At 38.7% G+C, this 15767-nt stretch overlaps 1 protein-coding gene across 1 annotated transcript; it reads right to left on the bottom strand.

Annotated features, from left to right (window-relative positions):
- Positions 1-1445: 1445 nt before the first annotated feature.
- smg6 (SMG6, nonsense mediated mRNA decay factor) lies at positions 1446-15429 on the bottom strand. Its single transcript, XM_014473819.2, has 19 exons — positions 15295-15429; positions 11786-14048; positions 11470-11662; positions 10664-10774; positions 10407-10513; positions 9868-9946; positions 8976-9086; positions 8557-8772; positions 8305-8366; positions 8006-8151; positions 7582-7695; positions 6578-6752; positions 6093-6312; positions 5789-5968; positions 5534-5701; positions 5297-5441; positions 4902-5164; positions 3841-3922; positions 1446-3753 (listed from the first exon to the last, which is right to left on the bottom strand). The coding sequence occupies exons 1-19, from the start codon at positions 15383-15385 to the stop codon at positions 3623-3625; spliced, it is 4857 nt and encodes a 1618-aa protein (XP_014329305.1). The 5' UTR covers positions 15386-15429; the 3' UTR covers positions 1446-3622.
- Positions 15430-15767: the final 338 nt, after the last annotated feature.

Raw genomic sequence — 15767 nt, 5'->3', positions numbered from 1 at the left:
AGACTGATATTGAATTATTTGGTGTAAAATAAATAAATAATTTAATGCCTTCTGTATTATAATTCTAAAACTGAAACTGCCAGTAGATTTTTTTTTTATAAATATGATGTCAAAAATATTTACATAATAGTCTAGAAAGTCTTGGATAGAAAAAGCAATGGGTAAACATTTTTGTAATGATTATAAAAACAAACAAACTAGCAAACAGAAAAACATATTAACTGCAAACTTTTTCTTACTACACAAACAATTAGATATTCATAATTGATTATAGTGCCTAAATGTATATTACCATAACAAACCAGTATTCCTTGAAAATCATCTTGTATTTTTTAATTCTTAAATGGTCTTTATTAATGAATAGTTGCTTAAATATTCAACTTATATTTTCTTCTAAGCAGCTGCTTACTATTTCAAATTTAGCACTAAATTTTTGTTGATCCTGTAAGTACAATATGAGGACCAGACACTTGACTAGTCTGCCTGCTTTTGAATAATAAAAAAAAAAAATTCAGTTTATAATTTAATTTAAAAAGTGAAACTCATATCTAGGAATAGTTAATAAATTGGAATATTGTTGAAAAGTTTATTTTGGTAACTAAATTTTCTAAGTGAAACCCATTAATTGCATCAATGTTTTCAAGCCTTACTGCTGTTAAATACAGATATTTAAAGCACATTTACTGCAAGAATATAAAATCAGACCAGTAAAAAAAATGTAATACAAAAATATGCACTTAGTAAAAAGTATTTTTTTAATAGCTGCTGAAAGACAGGTGCTTTTAATCTGACAAACAAGGCTCAGCCACATTATGGAATATGACTGTGTAAAGAGTTTCTGTTCATTTTAAAGATTTTTGTTTACAGCTCAAAAAAGGAAACCTAAATCCCATTTCTCAGGGAAATTATAAGATCACAGAAGTCCAACATTTATGTTTTTTAAACATAAAGGGATTTTATAGCTTTCAGAATTACAGAAAAGACTGTTGATACCCAGCATAAAGTCACCGAGGACGAATATAAAGAGCTATGGAGACTAATACAGGGTTTTTGATTTGAATTAAAAATATGTAGTTGCTACAGAAGCCTAGCAATGATGGAGTGCTGTGTCAAAGTGGAAAGTTGTGTGGAAGGAAACACTTGCATAAGCAAAAGGCATAACCACAATCTTGGGAAGATTGTGTAAAGCTTATTTAAGAGAAGTGAAGATACATCTTAAACTGGATCTTTGTGTAATGAATCTGTAGGAGTTTGGTTAAATTTCCAACTATAGAAATTAATGAATGTTTCAATATTTTACAAAGATTTATTGTGCAGAGTGCATTATTAAGCTTACAACCTCCTTATCACATTTCTCTGAAACACTGAACAATAAAGAAATGATGCTTATACTTTTGTCATAATACCTTTCTAAAATGATCATGTGAACATCGACTCAAAAAGACTCGATTTCAATCAGTTTTATTGATGAAGTTCAATTTAGTTGCTTTATATATTTGCACCACACGAAAACCTGCCACGGAACCACAAACACAACAGACACCGATGAAAACAGCTTTCCCAAAGGTTCACAGAAGTAAAAAACACACGAGTCAATGATGGAAGTCCCACAAATTCAGTTCCAGTACAACAAAGTTTAAATTACATGCTACTAATCTTTAAAAGGGGAGTGAGAATTTGACATGGTGAAGACAACTAAGGAGGACTCATGCACTGATGTCACTAAAATGAAAACACACACAGACTAAGGTAACTTAGAATTAAACAAGGAGGTCTCAAAAAGCAATAATAAACCAGCAAAACCCTAAATATGATTAACTTTTCAGGTCAGTAACCTGCGTTTTGAATTTCTTTGATTTGCCAATAATTTTATTTTGTCATAAGCAGCATAAAGAAAATATGCCAGTGTTTTTTTTTTCTACAGGAGCTGAAAAAAAAGAGAGTGAAGGAATCCCAAGATTATCCCAACTTAAGCTGCAGGGCTTTTCAACGGTAGTCCTAAAGGCATACGATCTTGCATTTTTAGGTGTTTCCCTTCTGCTGCACAACTAATTTAAATACATAAGCAATTAACAGGCTACACAGCACACGATAAGATGCAGGAAATAATGCAATGATTTAAATCAGGGGTGGTGAGGCAGACACGTATCTAAAACATGATTAACTGTGGGTTTTAAAAACCAGAGCAGAGAAAAAGCATTAAAAGCATGTCTCCATTACCTCTGATTTTCATAAAACCAAGAGTCCAAGAAAAAAGAAAACAACCCCCCCCCCAAAAAAAAACCACTGTACTGAAAATAGTAGATAATAATTTTGAAGCATTTAATGAAAAGGAAAAACAAACTTTATTATTTAGTAGCTGACCAATCAAGAAAAAATGTTTGTTTTTTTTCATTTTTCTGTCCGATTGGTGCATTTCTACAAATTTACTGTGACTTATGTGTATTTAACCTTTAACAAAAGGAAAGATAATACATAAAATAACTCAATTAAGCCTTAATTCTAATCAGGCAATGCTGATTAAAAGAAATGCATCCTTAAATGAACAGTTTGCTAAAGAGGTATATAAAAGAATAATATGGAAATATTCGACAATGCTACTCATTGATAAAAAAAACCCAATCCCTCCTTTCATTATATCTGATTAAGAAATGGCCTCATAGTGAAGCTAAAGTTACTTTATCACGCCTTTCTGGGAATCAAACTCCCAACAACTAAATCCACCAATTGCATTGCTCAAAATGTTTTTTTTTTGCAAATCTCTACATAAAAAACAAAAACAAAACTAAACAAAAAACTTGGCAGATGCTTTTCATCAAGTTCCAAAAAGTTGGAAATATTATATACATGAGACAAAAAAAAAGTGAAACAAACAAAAGATTTTTGTTGTTTTTGTTACCGCCTTGTGTTGTTCTTCTTATAGCACAAAGGTTTCACATTAGCATCAAGCTGGAGAAAGCTGCCAAAGAAGAATCTAGTGTTTCCTGGTAGGTAGGGAACACACACCGTCTCCATTTGATTCTTTCTAGGTGCTGCATTTGTATTTTGGACTCGCAATAAAGTCCAAACAAGAATCAGCCCTTTATTCTCCCCTGATACTTCCTGCTGTAGGTCTGGCTACGCCCCTCAACTCTGCTGTAGAAGCTCATCAGTTGAAGCCACTGCCTTTAGAGGGAGGTGGTGTGTATAATATTCATTAATGCTGTTTTTAATCAAACAAGTGATTATAGACAGTTCTCCTCTCTGGTTTTATTCCTGAATCCTGCTTACAGAGGCTAAAGCATCCCACAGACCAAATCACTGCGTTTTACCGCTTCTGCCTTTCTCTTACAACCTATCAGAGACTTTTAAGTCTCTCTTTCTCTGTCTCTCAATAGGGGAACGTCTGTGATCCTAACACATACATACACGCAAACACTTCCTCACAAGGGGGAATCAGCTCATCAACACCACTCTGCTCTTTATTTGCTTGTATTCCTGAAGAAGTGGTTCTTTGCGTTCTCATTATCGTTTCCTTTCCTCACTTATCTCCTCTTCTTCCTCTGCTTTGAATGTGTCTTCTCTCCTGAGTGACAAGCAGGCTTCATCAGCTAGGTTCCTATGGTTTCGTCTCAATCCCAGTTCAGCCCACTTTAGCCCAGCTGAGGAAAGACGGGATGTCCCTCACGGGGACGTTGCGGGTCAAAGCCTTGACGCGCAGGTTGCGATCATCCGTAAGGAGGACCACCTCTCTCTGGAGCCTCACTGTTCCATCTGTTTATAAGAAAGAAAATGCACAAAGTTATGTCAGAAGGCTAGTTTCACTCATGAAATATGTTTTCAAGAGTCAGTGGTCCATACTTCTCTGAGGAGGCATAAAATCTTTTGCTTTGTCTTTGCAGTAGTGGAGACAGCAGGACAAAATCACATCATCATTGTTACCCTGAAAAAAAAACATACATCAAATAAAAATCTGCGTTATTAAAAGACCTGTCAACACAACAAATTTTGCTGGACGATAAATTGTTCCAGATGTTACGGCAATAAATGATAATGTTGTTGTTTTGAGACCATTTTCAAGTAATATATTGCAAGAACACTTTCTGAAAAATCAATAAACTTTAAATTCTAATAAACATTTAACACTGGAACTGGAATACATCTTAATTATCCATAATAAATAAACAGAATAAAAAATAAAATGAATATTAAAGTCTCTGCAAATAAAATTGTCCCTCAAAAGAAGGGGCAGCACCAGACTGAAGACTTTTGTCATCTAGTGTTTGGCAGGAAAAGAGAGAAACAAGAAAACCTACAAAACCAATTGAGTTTGTTTTAATTTAATTTACTGTTCAATGTGACGATCTAGTTATTACCAACCAAAACAAACACCTGTTAGTATCAGTTTCATACAAAGCCTTGGAAAGTATTTGTATCCCTCAAAACCTGATCATGTTCCCTCATATTACAATCATATATTTGAATGTATTCTATGTGACGGAACAACAGGGAGTAGTGCATAATTTTCAGAATAAAACCATCTCAGAACTACATTTATTAGTCTTTTGAGGTACATTTCTATCAACTTTGCACATTTTTCTTTGCAAAACAACTGGCATCATCTCAATAAGATGCTTAGAGTGTGCCTGTGAACATTGATTTTCAAATCTTGCCACAGATTTTCAGTTGGATTAATGTCAGGACTTTGACTGAGCCATTCTGACACAACTGTAGCTCTGGTGTAGCTCTAGTGTCACCCTGCTGTTTGTTCACAACTTTCTCTAACAGACCTCTGATGTCGTCACAGAACAGTTGTATTTATACAGATTAAATTACACACAGCTCAGTTGGTTGCACTTGATTTGAAAAAACCTGCATAGTTATCAAACATGTGAACATGTCTGCATACAGCTGGCTCTCACCTGTTGTCCGGAGGTGTCCTCACTACGGAAGGCAATGGACTCCAGCTGATTTCCTCGGCTGGTCAGGGCTCTGAGGCATGGCTCCCTGGCTTCAAAGCCTTTTTCTAAGAAAGCCACTGCAGAGCGGGCCTGTTCCTGCACGGCTCGCATGTGGGCCACGCTGACGTTGTAGTTGCCTCGACTGCCACTGCTCCGCCCTCCTGTCCCCACTGCGCCGCCAAAAGGCTCCTGGCCTTTAGCCAAACCATCCAACTCTGTAATCACTGGGAGAGAGAGCACAAATCATAACGTGTGTAAATAATAATAAAAAAAGTTAATGTTTGCAATATTTGTTATTTTATACTTTCAAGTTAATCTGTTGAATTATTATCTGCTTGCTTGTGTGTTTCTCTTACCGATGAGAGGCACAACTATTATGTACGTTCCACACTGAAGGAGATTCTTCAGTCTGTCCAAGTGATCAATGAAGCAATTGGTGTCCGGCACCAAAAACAAAGGTCTGACTTCCAATTCCAACTGACCACCAGTTTGCAGTACCGCCTGAAACACACGCACAGAGAAAAGGCATAAAGCTGAATTCTGTCTGTGATCAGTTGAACTCTACAGTTCAAACCTGCTTGATTCCCTCAAACCTGGATTTTGTCTCTGCGCTTCTGCTGCTGCGCCAGCTTGTTAGCGAGGGCGTGCCGTCGTGCCTTTAGCTCCTTGATGTCATTCTCACTTTCTCCTGCCTCCTCAAAATCCTCCTCTTCTTCTGACCCAGAAAGAGATGACTCGGCCTCAAGTATGACGTCATCAGACTGACAACCAGACAAAGATGAGAATAACATCAGCTTTTTGTTGTGAGATTTTGTTTGTTCCTTCAATAGATATATATACAAAGTCACCTCTTTCTCTGTTAACGAATCCTGCCTGCTCCTTGTATCTTCTGAGTGGTTAGGTGAGGAAGAAGTTGCCACAGACACATATTTGCCTCCCTTGAAGGCTAACAGAGGCTCTTCTTGTCCACACAGAGCCTCCAGGAAGTACTTCAGAACCGTCACTCTTTTACAATCTGCTGCTATAGCCTGAGAAAAGAGGATGAAGGTTAATATGTGCCTCAAGGCACAATGTGGATGCTTGGGGCCATGTGCCAAATGTTGAAAATAAAAGCATGTAGTCCGCAGTGTGCTGGTATAACAACCCACTCACCATGTCGGTGTGTTTGTCCGTGTAACATGGCTCCTGTGGCGCTGCCAGCAGAGGTACAAAGCCAGCAAGCAGTTTGTCCTCCTTCAACTGAAGCACAGTCAGTTCCTCGTCTCCCTCGCCTTCATCAGTATCCACTTTGTACAGCAGCATCTCCTCATGGTCCACACGTGCCAGTGCATTGCACAAGTCAGCAAGGCACTGCCAAACGTCGGGACTGCACCTTGATCATCAGATTATAACAAGAATCAGTGAGATCACATAAAATCACAATAAAACACGGCAAAGTTTGTGGTTTTATACAATCGTTTTTACCAAAATCTTTCTGCAAACATTTGATACAAAAGCTCTGAAATTCATGACATTGCTATCGAGTCTGAAAGGAGTATACATAAGTTAACATGATGTTTCAAGACTAGAATCTAAATGTCAGGTTCACAAATTATTTCCATTCTTTAAATGGAAGAGAAAATGAAAATTTTACTCACTCTAGACTGCATGGGGGTGGGTTCCACTCTTCTGGATGTCCTAACATCCAGTCTGACCACACTTTGATGCTGGGCAGCAGTTCTCTCAGGTCCAGCGGGAAAGCAGAAACTCTGACCATTCCCTGCCGCTCTTCAGTTTTCCCCTCCTCTTCTCCATCTGTCATGGGTACTGTTTCTGAAAGAGACCAACACTGAGATTATTTTTTTTACATCAAATTACTGAGTAATACACAACCAAACATAAATGAAATCAAACACGCTGATGATTTTATCAATCACTAGCTGCGGTTTCTCTACGAATGTGCGCAAATCTTTGTTGATATTCTGCTGATGTTGAAAAAAATTATTTTTGCAATTGCAGCATTTCCATTAAACTAAAATCACGCATGAATATGCTTGTTCACGCGATAAGTCACTAAAAATCATGGCAGTGAAGGATATAAACAGTTACATGACATATTCATAGTTCAGTCATCAGAGGAGACGGTGGTGTCTTATTCAGGCGTTGGAGTGACAAACAACTCATACTTGGCAGCGGATATGGATGCGACATTTTGGGGATACCAAAATATATTTGTTTATATAAATAATCATATATCCATATGTTGCACCGGGTACGTTGTGCAACATTTACAAGGCACCAGGTGGGAGGGGTATACAGCATAACAATCCTGCAATAAACACTGCAAACTCCAACTGCTGCAAAAATCGACAGCATAATCGACATTTTCTTTTCTATTTGAATGTTTTTTTCCTAGAATCACTTCTATCAGAGCATAAATAAATGTTTTCATTGTGTATGGGCAGAAGCAGCAGACTTGCACAACTTAGGGCAGATGGTTTAGTAAAACCGTTTCATTTTTCATGCATTTTACATTAGTCATCATAATAAATACCACAAAATACTGTGATTAAATAGTTAATTTTACCCATTTATAGTCAGAGACATGCACAACAAATAAGTGAGAAAAATGGAGTTAAAGTGTAATAGACCAAGAGTTTACCTGCAGGAGTTTCCTTGAGAAGCTCAGTGCATCGCTGCACCAGCAAAGCAAACATGTCCAGGCCTAAAGCTGTGCTTTGTTCTAATAAAACAGACCGGACATCTCCTTCTTCACCTGGCAGAGAAAAGGTACTTCATTAATTATTTGTGTGCAATCAGGACATGCAGATGTATTTTTTAACTTGAATTAAACACTATAAATGAGATGCTCAATTATATAAAAAAGAGGAAATTAAAGCAGCCAGGTTAAGATCTTGTAGTGCCTTCCTACTTTAAATTTCATTAGGAGAGCTTTAGTATTCTCAAATACTAAAGCTCATATACACTTACTGATAAACCAAATATTCAGACTGAACGGTTTGTGACAGCATGACTATCCATTTAAGATGTCATTTTAACCATAATCATCTATATTTGTTTGTTACCTCTGCTGTGGGCGTTGTATATGGCAAACATGTTGATGGTGATGATCTGGAGCAGGTTTGTAAACCCGAGCAGTGAAGGGCCGTGCTGAAGAAGAGTCTTAAACTCCTGCAGAACACGGCTCGCCACTCCGGGGAAGGACTCCATACTGTGCAGCCGCAACACAGAGAAACACACATCCGTCAAACTTTTCTGACACTAAATCAAAATGAATATACAATTCTCAAATAATAATTTAACTTATTTTAAATTCTACACATTAAATTCAGGAAGAAGCTGGAAAATATGAGCCACCACTCACCCCACTTTAGTGAAGAGCTTTCCATGTGCATGCAGGAAACTCAAAATGAATCTTTTATTCAGCTGGAGAAAAAAGAAGGTCAAAAGTAAACAACAAAAATGCTCCAAGAAAAAACAAGAAGTGTAAGGACTTATAATAATAAAAATTTGAGAGAAGTATGAAGATGAAAACAGAAAATGATTTTAGAGGAAAACCTCAATCAGGAAATATTTTATAACTACAAACCATGTATTGCAATTAGAGGGCTTTTACCTCAGTAGCAGTAAGACTGCCCAGCTCTCCATCCTGCTCTGAGTCTCTGCTGGACTCACTGCCCCCTCTCTGTGAGGACGGGGTTGTGGTCTGGCCACTGGGTCTGATCCAAATTTCCACACGTGCGCCGTCATCCCATTTCCTTCTTCCTTTCACTGCTGGACCCTGGGACCCTCCTTCCTGTTCCTGCCTCCTCCTTCGCTCAAACTGTTCAGCCTGTTAGAATACATCATGAACTTTCTCTGATTCAACTGTGGATTTAAACCGCAAAGTGTAGACTTTATCTCTTCAAAACGGTCGACGACTTTCTCAGACATGCCGAGTATTTTGACAAGGGACAACACTTAACGTTCTAGGAAACAGCTTTGTTTGAAAACGTTTCCGAGTTGAGCTGTGAAAGGTTTTTCAGATTGCCTTACCTTCCGCTTGGCTTCCTCAAAGAGGCTCATTAGGCTTTCCTTTGCTGTCAGGATGGGATTGGAGGCTGCCAAACTGCGCATATAATAACACACAGCATCCAACTTCCGCTTCTGCAGGTGAGAGAGATTTTAAAATTATAAAGTGAGTAGATAATTAACTATACTCAACTCTCAAAAGACCAACAATTTTTACTTTTAACTCTTTTTATTTACTAAAGGGTAGATGTAATCAAAGAAATTACTGACGGATTATATCCACATAGTGTGACTGTAAACCATCACGCACCAACAGCTGGACAAAAAGCAATGCAACCCTTTCTGTCATCATTAACATAAAAAATATATTTGAATTCTGGACTTTTAGGGACAAGACGTCTACCTTGTCAGATGTCATTCTCAGTTTGTTCATAACCTAACGCAACAGCTGCTGGATCCTACATCATGACAAAGTGCTATTTCACTTTTTTGATCTCTGGACAAATTTTGATCAGCTCAATTTTAAAACCTTGAAAGTGTCTGGATTACCCTAAGAGGAATCTCATATTCAGTCCTTCAGAGCTGGTGTCTTGCAGCGTTTAGATACTGTACGTCTCTGCTTCAGCACATGCAAGTTAAATCATAAGATTCTTGGCAGGCCTCTATAGTAACAACTGAGTTCAGTACAACTTAAGAAAACTTAAGGTCAAATAGAACAATATCAAAATTTCAGAGTAACACCTATAAATAAAGTTAAACTTTAGTGGTTCGTGTGTTGTGTGATATTTTTGTTTTTTTAATCAATCTTTTCTGTAATTAGCAGGGAAAAAACTGTAATCTGGTGCAATAAAAATAAATGAAATAAAAAATTACTAGCTGATTAAATATTTAATTTAACAATCTTGACATCACTTACTGTATAAACTGCCAACAAAGCCAGCTGGTTGTAGGGGCGTCCATTTTTAGGCGCAATCTGCTGGGCTTTCAGGTACCAGCTAAGAGGACAAAAAATATGAAAACATTAGAGCAACAACATTTGCAGAACATTATAACTTTAAACAGGTGCTGTGATTTGCAATTAGGATATTGCACATCACAATATCCTAAAAAGGATGGTTCAAAATCTTTTTCTTGGACTAAATCGTTATATGAGTTTAACAGTAAAAATGAATGCCTCTATGAAAATACATATTTATTGATCTATTTCTGATTTATTAAATCTTTATAAGGATTTGTAAAACAAAATTAAGCTTAAGGATAGCATAACAATTTCTGCCAGTTGAGTAAAAGTGAATTTAAGATATTCTTAATGACTTACTTTTTATGTCAGAAATAAACTTCAGACCATTTTTTAAATTAACTAAATAAAAATTGACTTATAAAACAAAAAAATTTTGAACATGAATTGAGTGTTTTTTAAGGATTTGTAGAAACTCTCCTGAAATAAATGCCTACCTGCGAGCCTTGCCATAGTTGGCAGAGTTAGTGGCCTGTTCCCGGTACCGTGCAATATCGCCCTGACAAATCATGCATCGCTGAGCACTGATGAGTGCATACTTTACCTACAAATTAAAAAATATAGAGAAAAAGTAAGTTTAAAACCAAACAAATACATTTAGAAAACAGTCTGATTGTAAGTAAGTTGCTTCCTTTAATTAAGTTTATTGTCTTAATTAACAACAAGTTTCATACACAAAGCAGGAATTACATACCGTTTTGCGTAATGGACGGGTCCTGATAGCCATACCATCCATGTAGTCTTCTAATGTGAACTGGTACACCGCTTGCAGCTTCTGAAGCAGCGCGTCAAAGAAAAGTGCTCCCTGTGAAATAAAGAAAATTAAAATGGGGATATTTTTGATATAGGATTCGTTCATATATGGTTCTGATTTCATCAGATTTTCTTCCTAAACAACTTTTACTGTTGTTGACAGCTGGACATTTGGATGGATACAATTTTTCAAGAAGCTATTTAAGAGTAAAGTGTAAAAATATGTTTTATCTTCCTTTAAAAACAGTAGTTATGGCAACTAAACATCTAATTCAACCAGTATGTTTAGTCTGCTCATTTAAATTCAAGTTCTACATCCTGAGAACAGTTCTGACAATGAATACTTAGGTCCATGTCTTGTTAAACTCCAGACGACCAGCATGTTTTAGACGATTCCCTGCCTGCTGTGTGAACGTAGCCTTATTAACCTCAAAATAAAACACATGTTTTTCATGATTAGATGGTCTCACAAAGCATGAACACACTACATGTGTGCTGTAAAAGTTTTAAGCGAGCTTATCACCAACACCTAATGTAGTGGTTTTCAACAACTGAGGGCTCATTGCCCACCAAGGTTAATGTCAATAAATTATGTATTTTAAAATTGTTCTGAGAAATTGAATTTTTGGTTTTGATTAGCTGTAAACCACAATCATTAAAATTAATAGCAATGTAACACTTTACACCCCAATGATGAGTGAGACTGCAAAGTTGGTTCTTGACTTGCCCCTTTCCAAAGTTTCTTACCTCATCTAGAAGCGTGAGCAACATGTTCCTGATGTCATGCGTGTTGTCACAGCTGGGGTCTTTGAGCAGCTGCCGGAAGCGTTCGATCACCTGGTAGAACACGTTCTTCCACAGAGCCTGATCCACATTCTGAGAGTCGGAGAACTCGATGTCTGTCAGAATGATCCGCTCATACAGCCCCAAAAGGTCGGCTCTTCAAGAAACAACAACATAGATTTCCAATTTTATTATTATCTTAGTAAGTCCAGACGAGCTAAACAACCAATACAAGCCTAAATCATTAAATACACATCCTCCGCATGTGTAAAACTCTCACCTGAGCTGGGACATGCGATCCAAGCCATCTGCACTCACTCTGTCCCTGGAGATCAAGTTACTGAGCTGAAGTTCATGAGCATCTGCAGCCTTCAGCATTCTGCCCAGATCCTCTTCAAACGTCAACCCGCCTGCTACGCGTGGCTGGCTATACCCTGCTCCCCTGTAACTCCCGCTGAATGGACTTGTACCCGGACTCGGGTACATACCGTTAGGGTGAGCCATTTGGTAAGGACCCATGTTATACGGGTGAGGATAGCGCTGGCCAGCGGTGGAGTTCGGGCTGTTGGTGGCTATGGGGTAGCAGTAAGGGTTGTCAGAGTTTTGGAATTTATAGTATGCCATAGCAGCGGCCTGCTGGGACTGGAAGTGATCCCCTTGCGCCACCGGAGGGCTGCCGGAAAGCTCGTCATCCGTGTCCAGAAAGTGAAGCTGCCCAAATCCCGTCCCACTCTGAAGATACAGCGGCTGTTTAAGTGCTGCGTGTTTGGACGTCTGGGTGTTGGTGAGAGCAGGTTTCTGGTCAGGGTTGTTGGGGTCCCAGAGGCGTCTCACCCCTCCTCCTCGGCCTCCTCTAGTCCTGCCAGCTGCTCCTCCCCGGGTTCCGGTAGAAAAAAGCCTCTGCCCCACCTCGGGTGAGTTGGAGATGTCTGTGCGGGCTGGCAGCACCAAGATACCCCGGCCCCTCCCACGAGGGACTGGGCTGTCCTTTGTGACAGGTGACTGATTATCTAAAGAAACCCGAAGGATTCCTCGCCCTCCACTTTTGTTTGACGTCTTCCACTCCTCCCCTCGTTTTACTGCACTAATTTCTTCCTTCCCCACACTTTTTCTCCTCCTTCTCCTCCTATCTGCTTCCTCTCTGTCACACACCTCACTCCTATCCAGTGATTCTGTTGAAGAGTGTCTCCTTGGCCCCTCACATGTATCCCCCAACTCCTTGTTGTTTTGCCCAGGAAGGCGTGGCCACTTGACGCCCTCCATGCCCATGTGTCGTCTGGGGCCATCTTGGCTGGTTACGCTGCTTGCTGAACTGCTGCTGTAAGTTCTGTTTCGGGAGTGTCGAATGTTTGATTTGGAATATCGCTTGGAGTTTGGTGTAGTGGCATTTAAATTAGATCTGTGTCTATCACGCTCTGCTACAACCCTGTCTCGGTGGCTCCCTGTTTTAGCAGCTTTTTCAGTGTCTTTAAAGTTGCTGTTGTTGTCCTTTATTTTATGATTTTCTCTGGGATTATCATTTCGTTTGCTGTGGTGTGGCTCTCCTGGTTTTTCAGATTTTCTCCTGTCAGTATTAGGAGCTCTCTTGTCTTTTTCCTTCTCAAGTTTCCGCTGATTGTGCTTTCTACTTTGGTTAGCTTCCTCTTCTCGTTGGGATTCCAGATGTGTCTCAATTTCTTCTTTTTTCTCCTTCTCTCCTCCTCTTCTCCGACGGTTACCTTTCTCCTTTCTATCTGTCTTTTCTTCCTGGCATTTGATTTCTCCACCTTGAGCACTACTTTCTTTTTCTCTTCTTGTGCAAGCTACATCTCCAACATTATTACTTGGGCTCCCTACCTCCCCCTTCTCTTTTATGTTGAGTCTTTCTACTTTGCTCATAATTTTCTCCACTGTTTGGTCCACAGTTTGTCTTCCTTGCTCTGTAGTTTCTTCAATAGAGTCAGAAAATTTTACCTTATCTTTCCCTCTATGCTTGGGTATTGATTTTTTACTGTTCCCTTCGCCTGCACTCAACTGAGACTCTGGCTCCAGGGTTAGCCCTTGTTTGTTGGGGGAAAGTTTATCCAGCTCTCTTCCAACACTGCAGTCCTTTCCCTGCACGTTTCTGCGGCTCCCTGGTTGATAGAACTCTCTGTCAGGCTTGCGGACTTTCTTTGCAGGTTTAGGAGCTCCTGAAGCATCTTGTTGTTCTTTGTCATTTTCACTGTTTGCATCGATTTTACCCAGAGACTGGGTGCCTTGTTTATAGTTCAGGCTGTTACTGCCGTCGCCTCTCATTCTGTCCTCATCCTTGTTTTTGGTACCTGAGAGATCTGTGCACCCTTTTTTATCTAAAACGTCTTCAGAGACTCTTTTCCCACTCATTGATGACTGATCACTATGTTGCGCTTTGGCGTCTAGAAAATCCCTCTGACCAGTTTCTCCTTCCTCGCTGTCCTGATGACAGCGTCCGTGTCCAGCCGCTGGTTGGTAACGCTGCAGATCAGGACGTTTCGCTTCACGCCGCTTATGCTGCTTGTGTTTTTTGCGTTCCTGTTGCTCCTCTGCAGAAGGTAGGAAGATAAGGTAAACATCAGTCATCAAGACAAAAAAAAAATGCTGAATGTTGAAAATTAAAGACCAGCATCAGTTAACAGCATCAGTTAAATTAAACACATTAATTAAATGTATATTACTTAATACATAATTACTAGTATTACTTTATGCATTTATTGCAATGAGTTATGTTATCTACTTGCCCTGAAGAATGCAGCACTGACATTGTATGTGTAAACTATTTAAAAACACCTTAAAATCCAATGCCTATTAGTTATTTTCACACAAGAAGTGTGTCAGAAACTTTGAATTTATTGTGGATTTTCTCTAAATTGACACAGAGTCAAAACAATACAAATATATATATGCCATCATTAATATACATTGATTGACACTGTGATACTGTAAGACCCACAAGAAAATAATTATTGGCCCATTTCTACTTTCCCCCAGCTGTGATTGCTTTATTTAGGAGAGATCTGTGATTTCTTCTGACATACATATGGGGAAAGCAGTTAGAGAATCAGAATGAAGTAGAATGTAATGTTTACCAGAGTTTGGCAACATAATCCTAAATAAAGTATTTGTGCTTAATAAGCAAATGAGAAGTAAATCTATATCTATAAGTACAAATAACAAGCAAGACCTGTATTTTAAAAATGAAACAACTGTTATGTCATTGCTAATAACCAATGAAGTAACAGTAAACATATAAAACATATGAAAATGTACAGATTTGACAATTAACACTACAAATTGTTACATAAAAACGTAAAAAAAAGACTGATAACTGACAACACCACCGGCCATCTTAGTAAAGAGTTTTCAAATAACAAACATTTGTTATCTTCGGTGACAAAGTAGCTACAATTATTAGGTAACGTTCCCTAGTAGCATACCGTTAATGAACGTTTACTTTACAAACTTTCCGTTTAAATAACACATGATTTATGCAAGCACACAAACCTCAAATATTTAAATATACGAATTTTTAAAAGACACAAAGAATAGAAACCATATTCAAACATATATTTAGCAACGAAAGATTCGGCCTGGTTTGAAGCGCAGCTTCCAAAAAAACTAACGCACAGATAAGCCCAGTGCTCTGCAGCTAATAACATTAGCTACATACAAACTTAGCAGCACCGCGGGCCACTTCCTGCTAACTTAAGATGCTAACCTACTGTTTTACTAGAGTTTACTGAGCCTTTAACCAGCGCTGGCACTCCTAGAAAGAGGCTCACTGTCTCTTACCGTTCAAACGATCAGTCATTTGCAATGAATTTGTAGTTTCTGCGCGAAGTTCCGCAGCTGAGATTCGTACTCTTTCCAGCTCGTTCGCCATCTTCGCTACCAAACAAACATAACAAGTACGGTGGCCCGAACGGGCCAAATGTTCAAGCGGAGGGAATTTTGTATTCTAAACAGATGGGTATTAAAGTGCGCTTCCAGTCTACGGAGCCCTCCAGGGGACATGGGATTTGTTTTTCTTTTGAGTTCCCTCGATATTCTCTCTTTTGCGCTTACAGTATTCAGTTATGCCGCATGAACTGATGAGTACATTATTGCGAGAGAACGGAAAACCATTTGCGAGGGAACGCAAATAAATAAATAAATAAATAAAAATTCCCATGTCCCCTGGAGGGCCAGTCGAACCATAAAGATCGTATTTAAATGAATCTAATAACATAAATGACCAAAAACAGGAGCAGGGGTTTACAAGAAAT

The sequence above is a fragment of the Xiphophorus maculatus genome, chromosome 11, assembly GCF_002775205.1.
Source record: "Xiphophorus maculatus strain JP 163 A chromosome 11, X_maculatus-5.0-male, whole genome shotgun sequence".
Lineage (NCBI taxonomy): Eukaryota > Metazoa > Chordata > Actinopteri > Cyprinodontiformes > Poeciliidae > Xiphophorus > Xiphophorus maculatus.
This window is presented reverse-complemented; position numbering and strand designations above follow the sequence as displayed.

Bases quoted from the DNA above. Each gene is read 5' to 3' on its own strand.
- smg6 (XM_014473819.2), bottom strand. From the start codon at position 15,385: ATGGCGAACGAGCTGGAAAGAGTACGAATCTCAGCTGCGGAACTTCGC. The intron at 14,049-15,294 runs GTAAGAGACAGT...TACCTTCTGCAG, and splicing joins AATGACTGATCGTTTGAACG to AGGAGCAACAGGAACGCAAA. The intron at 9,947-10,406 runs GTAGGCATTTAT...TTGTCCTCTTAG, and splicing joins AACTATGGCAAGGCTCGCAG to CTGGTACCTGAAAGCCCAGC.